At 44.4% G+C, this 17,369-nt stretch overlaps 1 protein-coding gene across 6 annotated transcripts in view; it reads right to left on the reverse strand.

Moving 5' to 3' along the window:
• Positions 1-17,369, reverse strand: part of TNRC6C (trinucleotide repeat containing adaptor 6C) — a 198,454-nt gene that overhangs the window by 166,222 nt on the left and 14,863 nt on the right. For all 6 annotated transcript variants that reach the window (XM_084647082.1, XM_084647085.1, XM_084647086.1 and 3 more), the window contains exon 2: positions 1,669-1,768. In XM_084647082.1, coding sequence (XP_084503208.1) covers positions 1,669-1,731 — 63 coding nt within the window. In that variant the 5' untranslated portion in view covers positions 1,732-1,768. The remainder of the gene's footprint in view (positions 1-1,668; positions 1,769-17,369) is intronic.

Genomic DNA, 17,369 nt, shown 5'->3' on the forward strand with positions numbered 1-17,369 from the left:
CTCATTTTCTAGGTGCCCAACTTGATACCCCCACTTGGGGCTGAAAATGCAGCAATATCGAGCACTCAACTGCAAATGAAGTCATTAGAACTGTGGATGTTTAGTACCTCTTGCAATACAGTAGTGTGGTCAGAAGGAATGAGCACAGGCTTAGAACTCAGGACCCTCTAACTCCAAGCTCACTAGTCCAACTGTATGTCCTCAATCAAGTCTTTGTCTTAGCTTCCTCATCAGTAAAATGGGGATAAAACAGTACTCTCTTATCTTGAAGTAGAGAGAAATTCATTCATATTTGTAAAGCTTAGATACTATGATGAGTCCCATAAAAGAGACCATAAGGAAATGAACAGTTTTGTACTCACTGAAAACTCTGGATGGTGTACGCTAAAATTAAGGCAGGGGACACTAATTGAGTTAGATGGATAAAAATATTTACCAGTTATTTCATTCCTTGAGCATCATTCACCCTGTGCTCTTAAAGAGGCAGGGTTCCTTCAGAAAAAAAACATTATGTGATCATGTAATTAAAGCCTATTACAATGCATGGGCACAACGAAGCAGAATTAAGGTTGCATGTGTGACCTAAGCATTTACTAGCTTTCAAGACCTTACTTTTGCAACCTAAATACTGTTTAATATAGTAGTTTGTATGTAATTAATAGATAACAAATACAAATTCTACTGATTGTAAATACCAAATTAATAATGAATTATAATACTTATACCAGAAACCATCCCATCGTGAGTATTAGTGGCATGACTTCTGAATAGTCTCACACAAAGGTAAATGACTATGTACATGAGGTTTTAACAAGGAGTTTATTTTTGAATGCCATTGTAGTAGCTGTTACCCAAGTACTGAAATATATTGTTCATCTATTTATCAAATAGTTAATATTTCCCTCCACTTTCATTTAAACTATATTGCATTTTTATAAGAACTTTCCATATTTGTTATATTATTATTGAGTTTGTATTAAACAGATAATTAAATATGTTTTAATAAGTGTTTATGTCATGTACTGCTGCAATTTGGAGCTATCCATTTCAATTTGATTTTTTTAATGTTTATCAATTATTCACATTTTAAATGTAATTTATATATGCTTATTCTAGCAAAGTTTTAATAAGTTTTCCTAATATCTTGCCGCATTATCCAAGATACTCTCATGTTGCCCAAATATTTCCTCCCATCAGAGCTCCTCCTGAAAGTGTGGTTCTTAGTGAAAGGGTATGAGCAGCCTAAAATAGGACCAATAAAAACCAAACTCATGTTATTTTCTAAATTTCTTAAGACATAAAAACCACTGGTGCTATTTGCAGGATGCTACACGAGTTAGATTTAATAGATTAATTAATAGATAACATATATATAGCGCTAGCCATAATTTTCAGCTGACCACTTAAATGGATATTGAATGAAATCCATGTATTTAGCAACTTCGTACACACGAGAAAAAAAAGTAGTAAAGTGGCTGGAGGTGGCGGGAGGGAGAGGAGGTCCCAGTACATGGAAAACTTGAGACTCGATCTTGCAACTCTTATACGGTTAATGTGACTTCTCATTAAAACTATCTAGAATTAATTCACATGAGTAAAGGCCACAGGACCAACTCCACATAAGCGTTCAAGTAACTGCATCTCTAAAATACAACAGTGTAGACTAACCTTTTTCTGAGCACCTTCCTTCTTTTTCTTTTCTTCCTGCTTTTTCTTTTTCTTTTCTTCCATCAAATGTTCCTCTTCTTGAATTTCTTGTTCTTTCTCCCTATTAAAAATAAGCATTGGGAAAGTTTATGAATGAGGTCAGTCGTATCAATCAAGACAAACAATATACATAATATTAATGCTACAAAGTACATCTCTCAGAAGTAAGTAATATCTGAAAACACTATTCTCTAAAGTTCTAACAAGTAGTATTCCAACAGAATTGTTATGAAAAATTCCAAACCAAAATTCCAAAGCCAAATAAAGAGAATGTCTACTTGCAAACTCCTACCAAAAGACTAACTGACAAAACTGGATTTTTTTTAAGATTCTGACCAAATCTTTCATCCCATATAATTTGATTTATATGGAATTCTAAAACATCCAAAACAACAACAACAAAAAGTAAGTATTATTGTTTGGCAAGTAAGGAGTAAGCCAGACAACTCCCTTGTAATAATAATAAAATAGCTAGGGTGTAGACATGAAAGCTCAAAAATATTACCTTTTAATGGTTTATTATACCACCCCACCACAGCCACTCAAAATTAGGCCCCACCACACCGTCACTCACCCTCACTCACTTTTACTGGGCTGGGGCAGGGAGCTGGGATGTGGGAGGGGATGCGGGCTCTGGGCTGGGGCCAAGGGGTTCAGAGTGTGGAAGGGAGCTCCAGGCTGAACCTGGATCAGGGGGTTGGGGTTCAGGAGGGGCTGAGGGGCACAAGCTCTGGGAGGGAGTTTGGGGGCAGGAGGAGGCTCCAGACTAGAGCAGAGTGTTGGACCACAGCAACTGGGAGCTGCGAGTGGCCGTACCTGTGGACGCTCAGGTAAACAAAGTGTGTTGCGGCCTGCCAGGGACTTACCCTGAACAAGCTGCAAACTAAGTTTGGGGACCCCTGGTATAGGGTTATCTTTGGTTTTTCTGCCATCCTTACAATTCTAGGCTCTCTTGTAATCTTATTGCTGCTCCATCTCATTTTTAAAATCTGCCCCTTCATTATATTCATGCACCAAGGCCTGGATCCCAACTCTTCAGCCATTCTAAAACATTGCAGCTAAAATAGTCTCTCTCTCTCTCCACTCTTGAATATTTGCTTTTATGTGAGAGGACTTGTCTACACAATTTGCCACACACTAACTCCATGTGGACCCTGCTGACTCATATGAGCAGTTCATTAATGTGCTTTCATCTAGTCCTGTTCGAAACAAGACTAGATCAAAGCGTATTAAACTGTTTGTGTGTGTCATCTGGGTCCACAAGGACAGTTAGTTTGCGGCAAGCTAGTGCAAGATAGATTCATGTTCCAGCTTGCTGCAAACCCAATGTTCATGTAGACGGGCCCCAGCGTCTCTTCATCCTACAGTAGCAGCTATTTTTGTCAACCCAAGAAAGCCAATGAAGTGGTATCAGCACAAGAAGTGCTCCTGTGGGATGGGATGTTCCATGTTCATGATACCATTCTCAAAATGCCATTGTAGGGTCTTTACTTCGCAAAAAGAAACCCACTTAAAAGCATAAAAAGAAAAGAATTTTAAATAATAAATTTAAATTGTGTTCCCTTGTTTAAAATATAAAACAAAACAAACACCTCCCTGCATTTTGGCTTAGGGTAGAAATGCTTTCATGGATGGAATAATGTCCATCCTTGAAATGAGCCATTACTATTGGAAATATAATTTAGGATCTGAAATATTGACTGTTACATTTTTATACCAGTTTAGAATGGTACTAATTTAGCTTTCTTTATTTTATTTATTTATTTTTTAAAAAACACTTTCCACTGAGGTTGTAACACATAAACGTAGGCTTGGAAGTTCAAAGTTGAGATTCAAACAATACTGGATAAAATTGTCTTTTGTCAAAATAAACCTTTACAAAACCTAAGACCATCTTGAATGTTTATATGAATTTAAGAGTGGAGCATTATGCTGGTATGGGGAAACCTGTTAAACTAGATAGCTGAGGCAGTGCTTATAAGTTGCATTTTTCTAGACCCATGTTCTTGATGACCTGGAGAAATAATGTTTAAGGCTGTCAAAGGTAAACATGATGCTGACCTGGATTCGGTTTTCTTTCTTTCTGAGATACAAATATATAAATTTAAAAAAAAATGATTGTTTAATGGTTTATGAGTTGAGATGGAACTTAGAAGACCTGGTTTGAGGCTTCCGTGCAGCAAGGTACTTCAAGTATGTGAGTAGTTCCTTGAAATCAATTGCACTTCTTTTTTTAAGTATGTTGCTGAATTGAAGCGTCAGTACCAGTCTCTGTCACAGACATCTTCTCTCACCTTGGGCAAGTCATTTACTTGGTCTGTCTCAGTTTCCCGTTTGTCAATCGGGGACAGTAGTTCCCTACCTCACACAGATGCTGTGAGGATAAATTTGTTAATGTTTGTGAAGCGCAGAGGTATTATGTGAGCTGCACTACATCTCTCTCCCTGAGGTTGAGTCATTATGTGCTTCCATGGACTCATATTAATGTAGATTCTACCTTACATATTGATTTTCCCAGACAGAAAGTTCCATTGAAAATGTAGTTTTTCCACACAACCTCTTTTTTCAATGGCAAAATGTTTCATTCAGAATTTTTTCATCTACTTCTTAACTTTCGAATTCTAAGTTTAGTTGACTTTGGATAGATCATGTAAACAAATGCAAAGCATGCATGATACAATCCACATGAATACTGTGCGGAATGAAGTACAATTAATTTAAATGACAAACTTTCCTTGACTGTGCTTGATAACAGTGTTATAAATGAAAACACAATGACCACTGCGTAATGTTAACTAAAACGAAAGCTCCTATGATCCATGTTTGGCTAGAAGAGTGGTCACCAACCGGTAGATCGCGATCGACTGGTCAATCCTGGAGCTTCTGACAGTCAATTGTGATCTCCAGCTGCTAAAAGACCGGCGGTGCAGCGGGGCTAAGGCAGGCTCCCTGCCTCACCTGGCCCTGCATCGCTCCCGGAAGCGGCCATCACACCCTGAGGCCCTTGGGGAGGAGTACGGAAGGGGGCAGGGGTCTCTGCACGCTGCTCCTGCCGGCAAGCACTACCCCTGGAGCTCCCACTGGCTGGGAATGGGGAACTGCAGCCAATGGGAGTTGCGGGGGCGGTGACTGCAGAGAGGGGCAGCATGTGGAGCCACACTTCCCCCTCCCCCACCTTCCTCCCCGCCAGGGGGGGCGGGGTGTGATGGCCGCTTCCAGGAGTGGTGTGGGGCCGGGGCCGGCAGGGAGCCTGCCTTAGTCCCGTTGTACCACCACCTGAGGTAAGCGCCGCCCGGTGGGAGCCCACATCCCTACACCCAGCCCTGAGCCCCCTCCTAGAGCCAGCATCCCATACCCCCTCCTGCATCCCAATCCCCAGCCCTGAGCCCCCTCCCAGAGCCAACACCCCATATCCCTCTTGCACCCCAGCCCAGAGCCCTGTCCTGCACTCAAACTCCCTCCTGGAGCCTGTACCCCCTCACCCCCCTCCTGCACCCCAACACTCTGCCTGTGTAAATCTCCTACTGACATCTAAACATAGCCTCTTTGCCAAACAGTATTTATATCCAACTTAAAATACAAAATAAGGATTTGACACCACTGAGCTGAATGGTAGAAAGAGACAGTGGACGAAGACAGAAGGCCGATATTTCTGCTCTGTCCATATAGAAAACTCCCTCCCCTCCCCGCCCCCGCAAGTTAATGCATATTCAACTTAGGAAAGACCTGTGCATGGTTACAGGGGGCTCCCTGTAGGCTACAACAATGGTGGCTGAAACAAGGCTCAGGAACTCACCAGAATAAGATGTGTGGAGCATGCAGACACATGCAGCTGCTCTCCCAACCTTACGCTAATTTCTAGAATGCTGCATATTTCACATTTTCAAAAATACCATGAAATAAAATGAACCAAAAAAAAAAAATCCTCAGACAGACACTCCACAGAAGCAGCTCCTGTCCTCCTTGGCGGGGGCTGCCTCTCCACTCTGGGCACTGACATGGCGTACACAGTCGCAGCACCACTCACTCAAATATGGCCCTGCCCCTGCTCTGTCATCATGACAGAGGGCCACCAAGACAAACCTGAGCAGCACTGCAATCCAACATGCCAGGCTGCAACATCCAGAGAGGAAAGCCACGCCCAGTCCCATGGGACAGGAGCTGCTGCTGCTGGGTGAGTGCAGGGCAGGTTCAACTCCGCAATCCACCTTAGGCCTCCCACCCCACCTGCAGGCGGCACGCCACTGCTGCTCCACAGCAGCTCCAGCAGGGGAAGAGAACAGGGGAGGAGTTCCTGGGAACAGTGGGGAGGCTGAAGTGTTGGGACTCAAGAGAGAAGGTTCAATGAAAGAAGAATATATAAATGGGGATGGGGCACCCAAGGAGGAGTCCCTAGATATACTGGGGTGGGGGGTACAGAGAGCTGGAGAAGAAAGCATTAGGGACTGGGAAGATCCATGGTCTCCCATGGGGTTTGTGTCATTGAGTGAGGATGGAGAAGTGGATGTTATATGGGGGTCGCAGTACTGGGATTTATATATAGTCATTTCAGGTATTTTATTAATGTAAACATAGAAAAAATTAAATGGATAAAATTTTAATAGATAAAATGAAACAAATTCCCCAAAAAGCAAAATAAAAAAATTTATAAAAATTTAAAATTTATAAAAATTCACAGGGCTTTACTGATTTCAAAGGGCCATATTCATTGCTGTAGCTATAGTTAGTCCAATGCTACCTGAAGAGGTTTAAGTGACCTCTTTCCACCACACTTACACTGCACGCAGAAATTAAGAAATTATGTACAGGTAATTTTTAAGTTGTTTTTAAATAACTCTTCTAGTGCTTTGCAGAAAGATAAGGAGGTTGGACATCATCTGTGCCGCTGATGGATTTTGAGAGTAAATAGAGCCGAGACTATGATACACAAGTCTGGTTCTGCCGAGGAGAACAGGAAAAACCCCTGTTGGAATGAACTCAGATTTGACAGAAAATTTAGGTCTCCCAAAGATGAAGCTTCATGCAGTGTTATATATTTGCTCCATCAATGCAGATTTGGATACCAATCTTGGTTAACAGTATCTGCTCCTTAGAATTTTTTTTTTTTTTGCGCCACTTGGTTTCCAGGCAATGCCAGATCCCTCATGGTTCATTCCATGGAGTAAACAAACCCTAGCTATTCCACTAAGCTTTCAAGCACACCCTCAACAAAGTTTGAGCCAACTGCTCTTTTAAGGCGACAGATTAAAACCAGTGCAAATTAAACTATTCTTAGGGAGTTTCTCCTCCCAGACTTTAACAGCATCTGACGTAATAAAGTCTTTACCAGACCACCACACGGCTTACATTTAAATCTTATTTCTTTTTACTGAGGTTCAGCATAGAAAGATCATTTTCAATTTGTGACATGCTGCAAATGTAAGAGAGCTTGGAGACACCGAACACCACTGAAACCGCTCTTGCCGAAGTCTCTGACCTCTTCCCAGTTAAAGTTCAGAATGAGTACTCCACACTCATCCCCCTTGATCTGTCAGCTGCCTTCAACACACTCAATCCTGCTATTCTTCTTGAAATCTTGTCTTCATGACTGTCTTCTCCTGGTTCTCCTCCCTCTCTAATTGCTCCTTCAGTGTTTCCTTTGGAGGATCCTTCTCATCCATTTGTCAACTTTCTGTGGGGATTCCACAGGGATCTGCCCTTGGTATCCTTCTCTTCTTCCTCTACATCAGTGGTTCTCAACCCCACAATCCAGTCAACATTCTCAGGGCCATACAGGTAGTGTGTATGTGTGTGTGTGTATATATAGCGTGTATGCAGGCCACAACGGTAAATACGTTGAGAACCACTGCTTTATACCTTATCTCGGGGCAATCTCATCCACAAACCCAAATTCAACTACTACATCTATGCTGACAACTCTCAGATCTACCTCTCTACTCCACATTGTCTCTGTCCAAACTAAAATATCTGCTTGTCTTTCTGACATCTCCTTGTGTTTGTCTGTCAGCTCAAGCTACAAGCTATCCAGTACAATGGTTCCAAGAAGCATGGCCACGGTTAGCAGAAAAGGAACTCTGAATGGCTAGAGTCACAACTCCTTATATAAACTTACACAAAATATATGAATTGCAAAATGGTAAATGTAATCCCAATGGTCATTTCTTTCTAGCGGATTCTGAATTCCATAGGCTGAGGTATGCACTAGTAGGGATCTGGAGAGGAAACCCTAATGGAGATATTTTAACCACTATTCACGATGCATTAAGAAGGTGCAGCTCTTTTGTCTGTTTTGTTCCCATATACTATCGTTAAGACTACAATTATGTCATGGAAATCACGGAATCCATGACTTCCATTGACCTCCAGGACATTTTCTGTCCTGGGGCTGGAGCTCCCAGCCAGCCCCACCCTCGCAGGCCCCAGCCATGGCAGGCAGGCAGACCCCCTGCATATGCCTAGCTGCAGTGGGACCCCCTGAATCTGCCCAGCCGTGGCGGGCAATGGGGACTCCACACTGCTTCCCCACCACAGCTGCAGCCAGGGGACCCTGCAGCTACCAGCTACCCAGGTCGAGGAGACTCTGCAGCATCCCAACCCCCAGGGGCACGGGGACCCTGAAGTTCCCATGCCCCACATCAGTGGAGGACCCAGCAGCAATGGGTGCTGAACACACCTACTCCTTTTGTCAGGGATATTTTTAGTGCAAGTCAGGAACAGGTCACAGGCTGCCGTGAATTTTTGTTTATTTCCTGTGACCTGTGTCTGACTTTTACTAAAAACATCCATGACAAAAACTTAGCCTTAACTATGGTATGATGAGATCTTTCAAAAGTTCTGAAAGAGTACATTACACAAAAGATCCATATGTGATCTCCTGTCAAAATGTATATTACCGCTAGTTGTTGATGAAATAATTTGACTTTCAACATAACTTATGACAGAAAATTCTGATATCTTGAAAGAAAGGGCTAGTTTTAATATTCTATTAAAGTTATAATTGTATCTGGAAATTTAACTGTGTACCTCCAACCTGTCCTCTAAGTTCCCAACCCAACTGGTTTGAAACAGATTTATTTTTTCAACTTCAACACTTAAATTCAAAACCTGTTTAGGTACAGCACATCTCAAAACTAACCAGAGATCAGCAAACATTTTTGCTATATTAAACATACACTGTACGTTTAATATCACCACATTAACATGTCAATTACCATTATAAGGGGTACAAGTGCCACTCTTAATAAAAACCTGTTTATTTCATTTCTGAGATTAAAGTAGCCTCAAATTCAGTCAGAAAATATTATAATTTTAATGGAGCTCAATTTTCATTACTAATTTACATAATGACATCTGAATACATGTACTTTAAATATGCTTAAAATTACACAACTAAATCTCCAAGTGGCTTCAGACAGTAGTTCTTGATTTCACTTCTAGGTACAATGTTAAGCAGTCAACTAACAGCATAATGAAATGAGAATATTTAAAAGTCTGCACAGTTCACAAGGTTATTTAAAGTTTTGATTATATTGCCATTGATAAAAACCAAGGTGTGTGTTATACATTTTTCTCCAAAGGCATTATTTGTTCTCCTTTATTATACAGGAGCAAGTTAAAAGGTCGGTTTAAAAAATATAAAAGCCCACTGAAAATAAAGCATAATTTCTTTGTATGCATTTGTACGACTTTTTTTTCATTTTATGGATACATGCAGTACTGTATCACAGGTGCTTTAAGTAACTAGCAGAGACAAAGAGTTTTACTGTACTATCACATTCTAACTGACCTGAAAGAAAACAAATTATTTAAACCCACAACCCTAAAAGCAAAATGGTTTTTCAAACTGGAGATCATCATATTGCTCAGGAGAGATCTTCTACTGGAACAGCAGGAAGGGTGGCAAATCAGAACTCAGATAAATTGAGAGACCCAAGTCAAGAAGCATGGATATTACCTATCGGCATTACATGTGGCTCTATTAGTTCACCCACCACCGTAAAAACATATTACGGTCTAGGGGTATGTCTACACTACGAAATCAGGTCGAATTTATAGAAGTCGTTTTTTTAGAAATCGGTTTTATATATTCGAGTGTGTGTGTCCCCACAGAAAATGCTCTAAGTGCATTAAGTGCAGTAACTCGGCGGAGTGCTTCCACAATACCAAGGCTAGCGTCGACTTCCAGAGTGTTACACTGTGGGTGGCTATCCCACAGTTCCCGCAGTCTCCACTGCCCATTGGAATACTGGGTTGAGATCCCAATGCCTGATGGGGCTAAAACATTATCGCGGGTGGTTCTGGGTACATATCGTCAGGCCCCCGATCCCTCCCTCCCTCCGTGAAAGCAAGGGCAGACAATCGTTTCGCGCCTTCTTTCCTGAGTTACCTGTGCAGACGCCATACCACGGCAAGCATGGAGCCCGCTCAGGTAACCGTTACAATATGTCTCCTGGGTGCTGGCAGACACGGTACTGCATTGCTACACAGTAGCAGCAACCCATTGCCTTCTGGCAGCAGACGGTGCAATATGACTGGTAGTAGTCATCGTCATGTCCGAGGTGCTCCTGGCCACGTCGGCCGGGAGCGCCTGGACAGACATGGGTGCAGGGACTAAGTCTGGAGTGACTTGACCAGGTCATTCTCTTTAGTCCTACAGTCAGTCCTATTGAACCATCTTACGGTGAGCAGGCAGGCAATACGGATTGTTAGCAGTCGTACTGTACCATCTTCTGCCGGGCAGGCAAGAGATGGGGATGGCTAGCAGTCATATTGCACCATCTTCTGCCGGGCAGGCAAGAGATGAGGATGGCTAGCAGTCGTATTGCACCGTTTTCTGCCAAGCAGCCATGAGATGTGGATGGCATGCAGTCCTTCTGCACAGTCTGCTGCCAGCCAAAGATGTAAAAGGTAGATGGAGTGGATCAAAACAAGAAATAGACCAGATTTGTTTTGTACTCATTTGCTTCCTACCCTCCCCTGTCTAGGGGACTCATTCCTCTAGGTCACACTGCAGTCACTCACAGAGAAGGTGCAGCAAGGTAAATCTAGCCATGTATCAATCAGAGGCCAGACTAACCTCATTGTTCCAATAAGAACAATAACTTTGGTGCACCATTTCTTATTGGAACCCTCCTGCCTGAAATACTCATTGATTTAAAGCCACCCCCTTTGTTGATTTTAGCTCCCTGAAGCCAACCCTGTAAGCCGTGTCGTCAGTCGCCCCTCCCTCCGTCAGAGCAACGGCAGACAATCGTTCCACGCCTTTTTTCTGTGCAGACGCCATACCAAGGCAAGCATGGAGGCCGCTCAGCTCACTTTGGCAATTAGGAGCACATTAAACACCACACGCATTATCCAGCAGTATCTGCAGCACCAGAACCTGGCAAAGCGATACCGGGCGAGGAGGCGACGTCAGCGCGGTCACGAGTGATCAGGACATGGACACAGATTTCTCTGAAAGCATGGGCCCTGCCAATGCATGCATCATGGTACTAATTCGGCAAGTTCATGCTGTGGAACGCTGATTCTGGGCTCGGGAAACAAGCACAGACTGGTGGGACCGCATAGTGTTGCGGGTCTGGGACGATTCCCAGTGCCTGCGAAACTTTCGCATGCGTAGGGGCACTTTCATGGAACTTTGTGACTTGCTTTCCCCTGCCCTGAAGCGCATGAATACCAAGATGAAAGCAGCCCTCACAGTTGAGAAGCGAGTGGCGATAGCCCTGTGGAAGCTCGCAACGCCAGACAGCTACCGGTCAGTTGGGAATCAATTTGGAGTGGGCAAATCTACTGTGGGGGCTGCTGTGATGCAAGTAGCCCACGCAATCAAAGATCTGCTGATATCAAAGGTAGTGACCCTGGGAAATGTGCAGGTCATAGTGGATAGCTCTGCTGCAATGGGATTCCCTAACTGTGGTGGGGCCATAGACGGAACCCATATCCCTATCTTGGCACCGGAGCACCAAGACGGCAAGTACATAAACCGCAAGGGGTACTTTTCGATAGTGCTGCAAGCTCTGGTGGATCACAAGGGACGTTTCACCAACATCAATGTGGGAGGGCCGGGAAAAGTACATGACGCTCGCATCTTCAGGAACTCTGGTCTGTTTCAAAAGCTGCAGGAAGGGACTTTATTCCCAGACCAGAAAATAACTGTTGGGGATGTTGAAATGCCTATATGTATCCTTGGGGACCCAGCCTACCCCTCAATGCCATGGCTCAGGAAGCCGTACACAGGCAGCCTGGACAGTAGTCAGGAGCTGTTCAACTACAGGCTGAGCAAGTGCAGAATGGTGGTAGAATGTGCATTTGGACGTTTAAAGGCGCGCTGGTGCAGTTTACTGACTCGCTTAGACCTCAGCGAAACCAATATTCCCACTGTTATTACTGCTTGCTGTGTGCTCCACAATATCTGTGAGAGTAAGGGGGAGACGTTTATGGCGGGGTGGGAGGTTGAGGCAAATCGCCTGGCTGCTGGTTACGCGCAGCCAGACACCAGGGCGGTTAGAAGAGCACAGGAGGGCGCGGTATGCATCAGAGAAGCTTTGAAAACCAGTTTCATGACTGGCCAGGCTACGGTTTGAAAGTTCTGTTTGTTTCTCCTTGATGAAACCCCCCGCCACTTGGTTCACTTTACTTCCCTGCAAGCTAACCACCCTCCCCTCCTCCCTTTAATCATTGCTTGCAGAGGCAATAAAGTCATTGTTGCTTCACATTCATGCATTCTTTATTCATTCATCACACAAACAGGGGGATGACTACCAAGGTAGCCCAGGAGGGGTGGTGGAGGAGGGAAGGAAAATGCCACACAGCACTTTAAAAGTTTACAACTTTAAAATTTATTGAATGACAGCCTTCTTTTTTTTGGGCAATCCTCTGTGGTGGAGTGGCTGGTTGGCCGGTGGCCCCCCCCCCACCTCGCGTTCTTGGGCGTCTGGGTGTGGAAGCTATGGAACTTGGGGAGGAGGACGGTTGGTTACACAGGGGCTGTAGTGGCAGTCTGTGCTCCAGCTGCCTTTGCTGCAGCTCAACCATACAGTGGAGCATACTGGTTTGGTCCTCCAGCAGCCTCAGCATTGAATCCTGCCTCCTCTCATCACGCTGCTGCCACATTTGAGCTTCAGCCCTGTCTTCAGCCTGCCACTTACTCTCTTCAGCCCGCCACCTCTCCTCCCGGTCATTTTGTGCTTTCCTGCACTCTGACATTATTTGCCTCCACGTATTCGTCTGTGCTCTGTCAGTGTGGGAGGACAGCATGAGCTCGGAGAACATTTCATCTCGAGTGCGTTTTTTTTTTTCTTTCTAATCTTCACTAGCCTCTGGGAAGGAGAAGATCCTGTGATCATTGAAACACATGCAGCTGGTGGAGGAGAAAAAAGGGACAGCGGTATTTAAAAAGACATTTTATAAAACAGTGGCTACAGTCTTTCAGGGTAAACCTTGCTCTTAATATTACATACGTAGCACATGCACTTTCGTTACAAGGTCGCATTTTGCCTCCCCCCACCGCGTGGCTACCCCCTCAACCCTCCCCCTTCCCCGTGGCTAACAGCGGGGAACATTTCTGTTCAGTCACAGGTAAGCAGCCCAGCAGGAATGTGCTCCTCTGAGTGTCCCCTGAAGAAAAGCACCCTATTTCAACCAGGAGACCACGAATGATATCTCACTCTCCTGAGGATAACACAGAGAGATAAAGAACGGATGTTGTTTGAACGCCAGCAAACATACACTGCAATGCTTTGTTGTACGATTCCCGAGTACGTGTTACTGGCCTGGAGTGGTGAAGTGTCCTTCCATGGAGGACACAATAAGGCTGCCCTCCCCAGAAACCTTTTGCAAAGGCTTTGGGAGTACATCCAGGAGAGCCGCGAATGCCAGGGCAAAGTAATCCTTTCACATGCTTGCTTTTAAACCACGTATAGTATTTTAAAAGGTACACTCACCAGAGGTCCCTTCTCCGCCCGCCGGGTCCAGGAAACAGCCTTGGGTGAGTTCGGGGGGTACTGGCTCGAGGTCCAGGGTGAGAAATAGTTCCTGGCTGTCGGGAAAACCGGTATCTCCACTTGCTTGCTGTGAGCTATCTACAACCTCCTCCTCCTCCTCGTCCCCAAAACCTGCTTCCGTGTTGCTTCCATCTCCATTGAAGGAGTCAAACAACACAGCTGGGGTAGTGGTGGCTGAACCCCCTAAAATGGCATGCAGCTCATCATAGAAGCGGCATGTTTGGGGCTCTGACCCGGAGCGGCCGTTCGCCTTTCTGGTTTTCTGGTAGGCTTGCCTCAGCTCCTTCAGTTTCATGTGGCACTGCTTCGGGTCCCTGTTATGGCCTCTGTCCTTCATGCCCTGGGAGATTTTGACAAAGGTTTTGGCATTTCAAAAACTGGAACGGAGTTCTGATAGCACGGATTCCTCCCCCCATACAGCGATCAGATCCCGTACCTCCCGTTCGGTCCATGCTGGAGCTCTTTTGCGATTCTGGGACTCCATTATGGTCACCTCTGCTGATGAGCTCTGCATGGTCACCTGCAGCTTGCCACGCTGGCCAAACAGGAAATGAGATTCAAAAGTTCGCGGTTCTTTTCCTGTCTACCTGGCCAGTGCATCTGAGTTGAGAGTGCTGTCCAGAGCGGTCACAATGGAGCACTCTGGGATAGCTCCCGGAGGCCAATACCGTCGAATTGTGTCCACAGTACCCCAAATTCGACCCGGCAAGGCCGATTTAAGCGCTGATCCACTTGTCAGGGGTGGAGTAAGGAAATCGATTTTAAGAGCCCTTTAAGTCGAAATAAAGGGCTTCATCGTGTGGACGGGTGCAGGTTTACATCGATTTAACGCTGCTAAATTCGACCTAAAGTCCTAGTGTAGACCAGGGCTAGGTTTCTTATTTATAACTTTTTGAGAGTTCGGAAGTGAAAAAAAGAAAAATGTCTGTTTCCAGGTGACACCAAATATTCACAACTCATGTGACTGAGTTCTCTTATTATCTTCAGAGTCTCCTTCACATTTGAAATCACAGTTTACACTTTTAATTGTAGAGAATTTGGTGAAGTCCTGTCTAGACAACTTGGCACTGACCCTTCTGGGGATAGTTTATGCTTAAACACAAACTCAAAGTTAAGTCTAATGGTGTTGCTACTAAATACAATGCATTCTGGTGTAGTTCTTACATTGGCATTCTAATGAGTTTTGTCCTCATTCATTTTAAGATCCTGAGCACTTGCCTACACATGAAAGTTGACTAGAACAGCTATTCCACAATGGCTCCCCATGTGGACACTCTTATTCTGAAGCAAGTGCGCCTTTTTCTGGTTTAATTTATTCTACTGGAAAAAGGGACCATTATTCCAGAATAAGAGAGTTCACACAGGGAGCTATTCCAAAATAACTATTGTGCTTTAAATTCACTCCCTACCTTATCCCGGAAAAACTTCCCCATGTAGACAAACTAAATAATTGTAGTGTTGCTGAAGTAAATCCTATACATTACATATATGCTCCTAAGTAATATTGTAGGCAACGTGAAGCATGTCAACATTCTGAAAAGGTTAAGGTATTAGCTTAGTACAGTGGTTCTCAACCCGTGGGCCGCTTGCAGCCCATTCAGCACACAGCTGCAGCTCATGTGACATCTTCAGGGCAACACAGGTAGTACATATAGTATGTGGTATGTGGCCTACATAACAGAGAGCTGCATGTGCAGCCCACAATAGTAAATAGGTTGAGAACCACTAGTTTAGTAGATGCTGATACACTGGCATTTCTACACCATCTTTCAGAGACCTCCGAGCATTTTATTAACAGCTTCTAATTAAGGGCTTGTCTACATGTGAAAGTTAATCTGGAAAAAGTAAGGTGTGAATTTAAAATTGGTTAACTATTCCTGATTAACTCCATATGTGGATGTTATTTCAGAATAAGAGTGCCTTAGTGCATTAAGCTAATTTTGAGAAAAGAACTCTTCTTCTGGAATACCAGTGTTCACACATGGAGTTAATTAGAAATCGTTAATCAGGAATAGCTATTGCAGAATAACCCCATGAAGACAAGCCCTAAAATCACACAACACACTTAAGTAGAAACAGGATATACACAGATAAAACTTAATCTACTACTGAAATGCTACTGCATCAAGGGTGAAATAGAGCTGCAGTTTAACAGCTCACAGAAGCACTACAACAATAGTTTAGAACAGAGCGTGAAAATATAACAGTCAATTAAAATATCCTATTGAAGGTACAGGGGAATATTTAGGCTGACACAGGAAACTATGTTAATACTTTAATCTTACTCTGACAAGTAGTGCCAATGATTTTTCATGAGGAGAACTGAAAAGGATATTTGTTTTATGCATCTCACCTAAAGGATAGTATCTCCAACAGCACAAAGTCTCCCACTACTACAGTCATTTTGACGTACAGAGAAGAGGCCAAACAACTTCCTGCAAAATGTAGATCTTACTTGGAGGTTTCCGAATATTAACTCAACAGGTCCCTTTCATGTAGGGTGAAACAACTGCTTCATTAATTTTTTTCAGTATAGCTATACTGACACACAGAAGCCAATTAACGTGAGCTGGACAATAAGGGAGACCAAGCATTTACACGTTACTAAGGCTATGTTTTAGTCATGGGTATTTTTAGGAAAAGTCATGGACAGGTCACAGGCAGTAAACAAAAATGTATGGCCCGTGACCCGTCCATGACTTGTATGATACCCTAACTAAAACTTGGGCAGGGGCGCTGCAGGTGTGGCTCGGGACCCCCACTGGGGCTGGGGTGGCCTGGCAGCAACGTGCAACCCAGGACCCCCACTGGTGCTGGGGGGGGAGGGGGCACGCGGAGGGTTGGCGGGCGGGCTGGCAGGCTCCCTACCCAGCTCCATGTGTTCTTGCAGTTCCTAGGGGGAGGGAAGGCCAGGGAGGCTTCATGCGCTGCCCCCGCCATGAGCTCCAGCTCCACAGCTCCCATTGGCTGGGAACCGCAGCCAATGGGAGCTGCATGGGCGGTGCTTGCAAGCAGAGCCATCTGACCTCACTGCCTGGGTCAGGAGCCGCAGAGACATGCCAGCCGCTTCCGGGGAGTCCCCTTCCCACAAGTAAGCACCGCCCCGTACCCCAACCCCCTGACCCAGCCCTGAGCCCTCTCCAACACCCAAACTGCTGCTACTGGCCCAGGGGCTGCCACACCGGCCGCTGCAAAAGTCACAGAATCTGTGACTTCTGTGACAGAAGACATGCAGCCTTATACATTACTATTTAATGAGCTATGTTGTGTTAGTTTACTGAACACTAATAACCAAACCTATCATTCAACACCATTTCTATTACAAAAGTATAAAGAAAAAAATCAGTGCACTAGTATTCAATATACTATGTTCACATATACTGGAAAGCAGTACTCCTTAAAGTGGAATTTGACCTGATTCCAGCCATCATCATCCAGCTACCAAAGCACCTGAATCAGTGTAACCCCCAAGTGCAGACAAGGGAAGTTGCAATTTGCATTGGTGGCATTTTATCCAGTTTCAAGAGGCGCCACACCAGCGCACTTCACGGCTTTTCTGGTCTACACTTGGGGTTTGCACCAGTGCAGCTTCACTGCTAGCTGGTCATCTATTGCTCGAATTGGAACAAAATTCCCAACGTAGAACAAAGCCTCAAAAGA

The sequence above is a fragment of the Lepidochelys olivacea genome (assembly GCF_965140295.1).
Source record: "Lepidochelys olivacea isolate rLepOli2 genome assembly, chromosome: 14".
NCBI lineage: Eukaryota > Metazoa > Chordata > Testudines > Cheloniidae > Lepidochelys > Lepidochelys olivacea.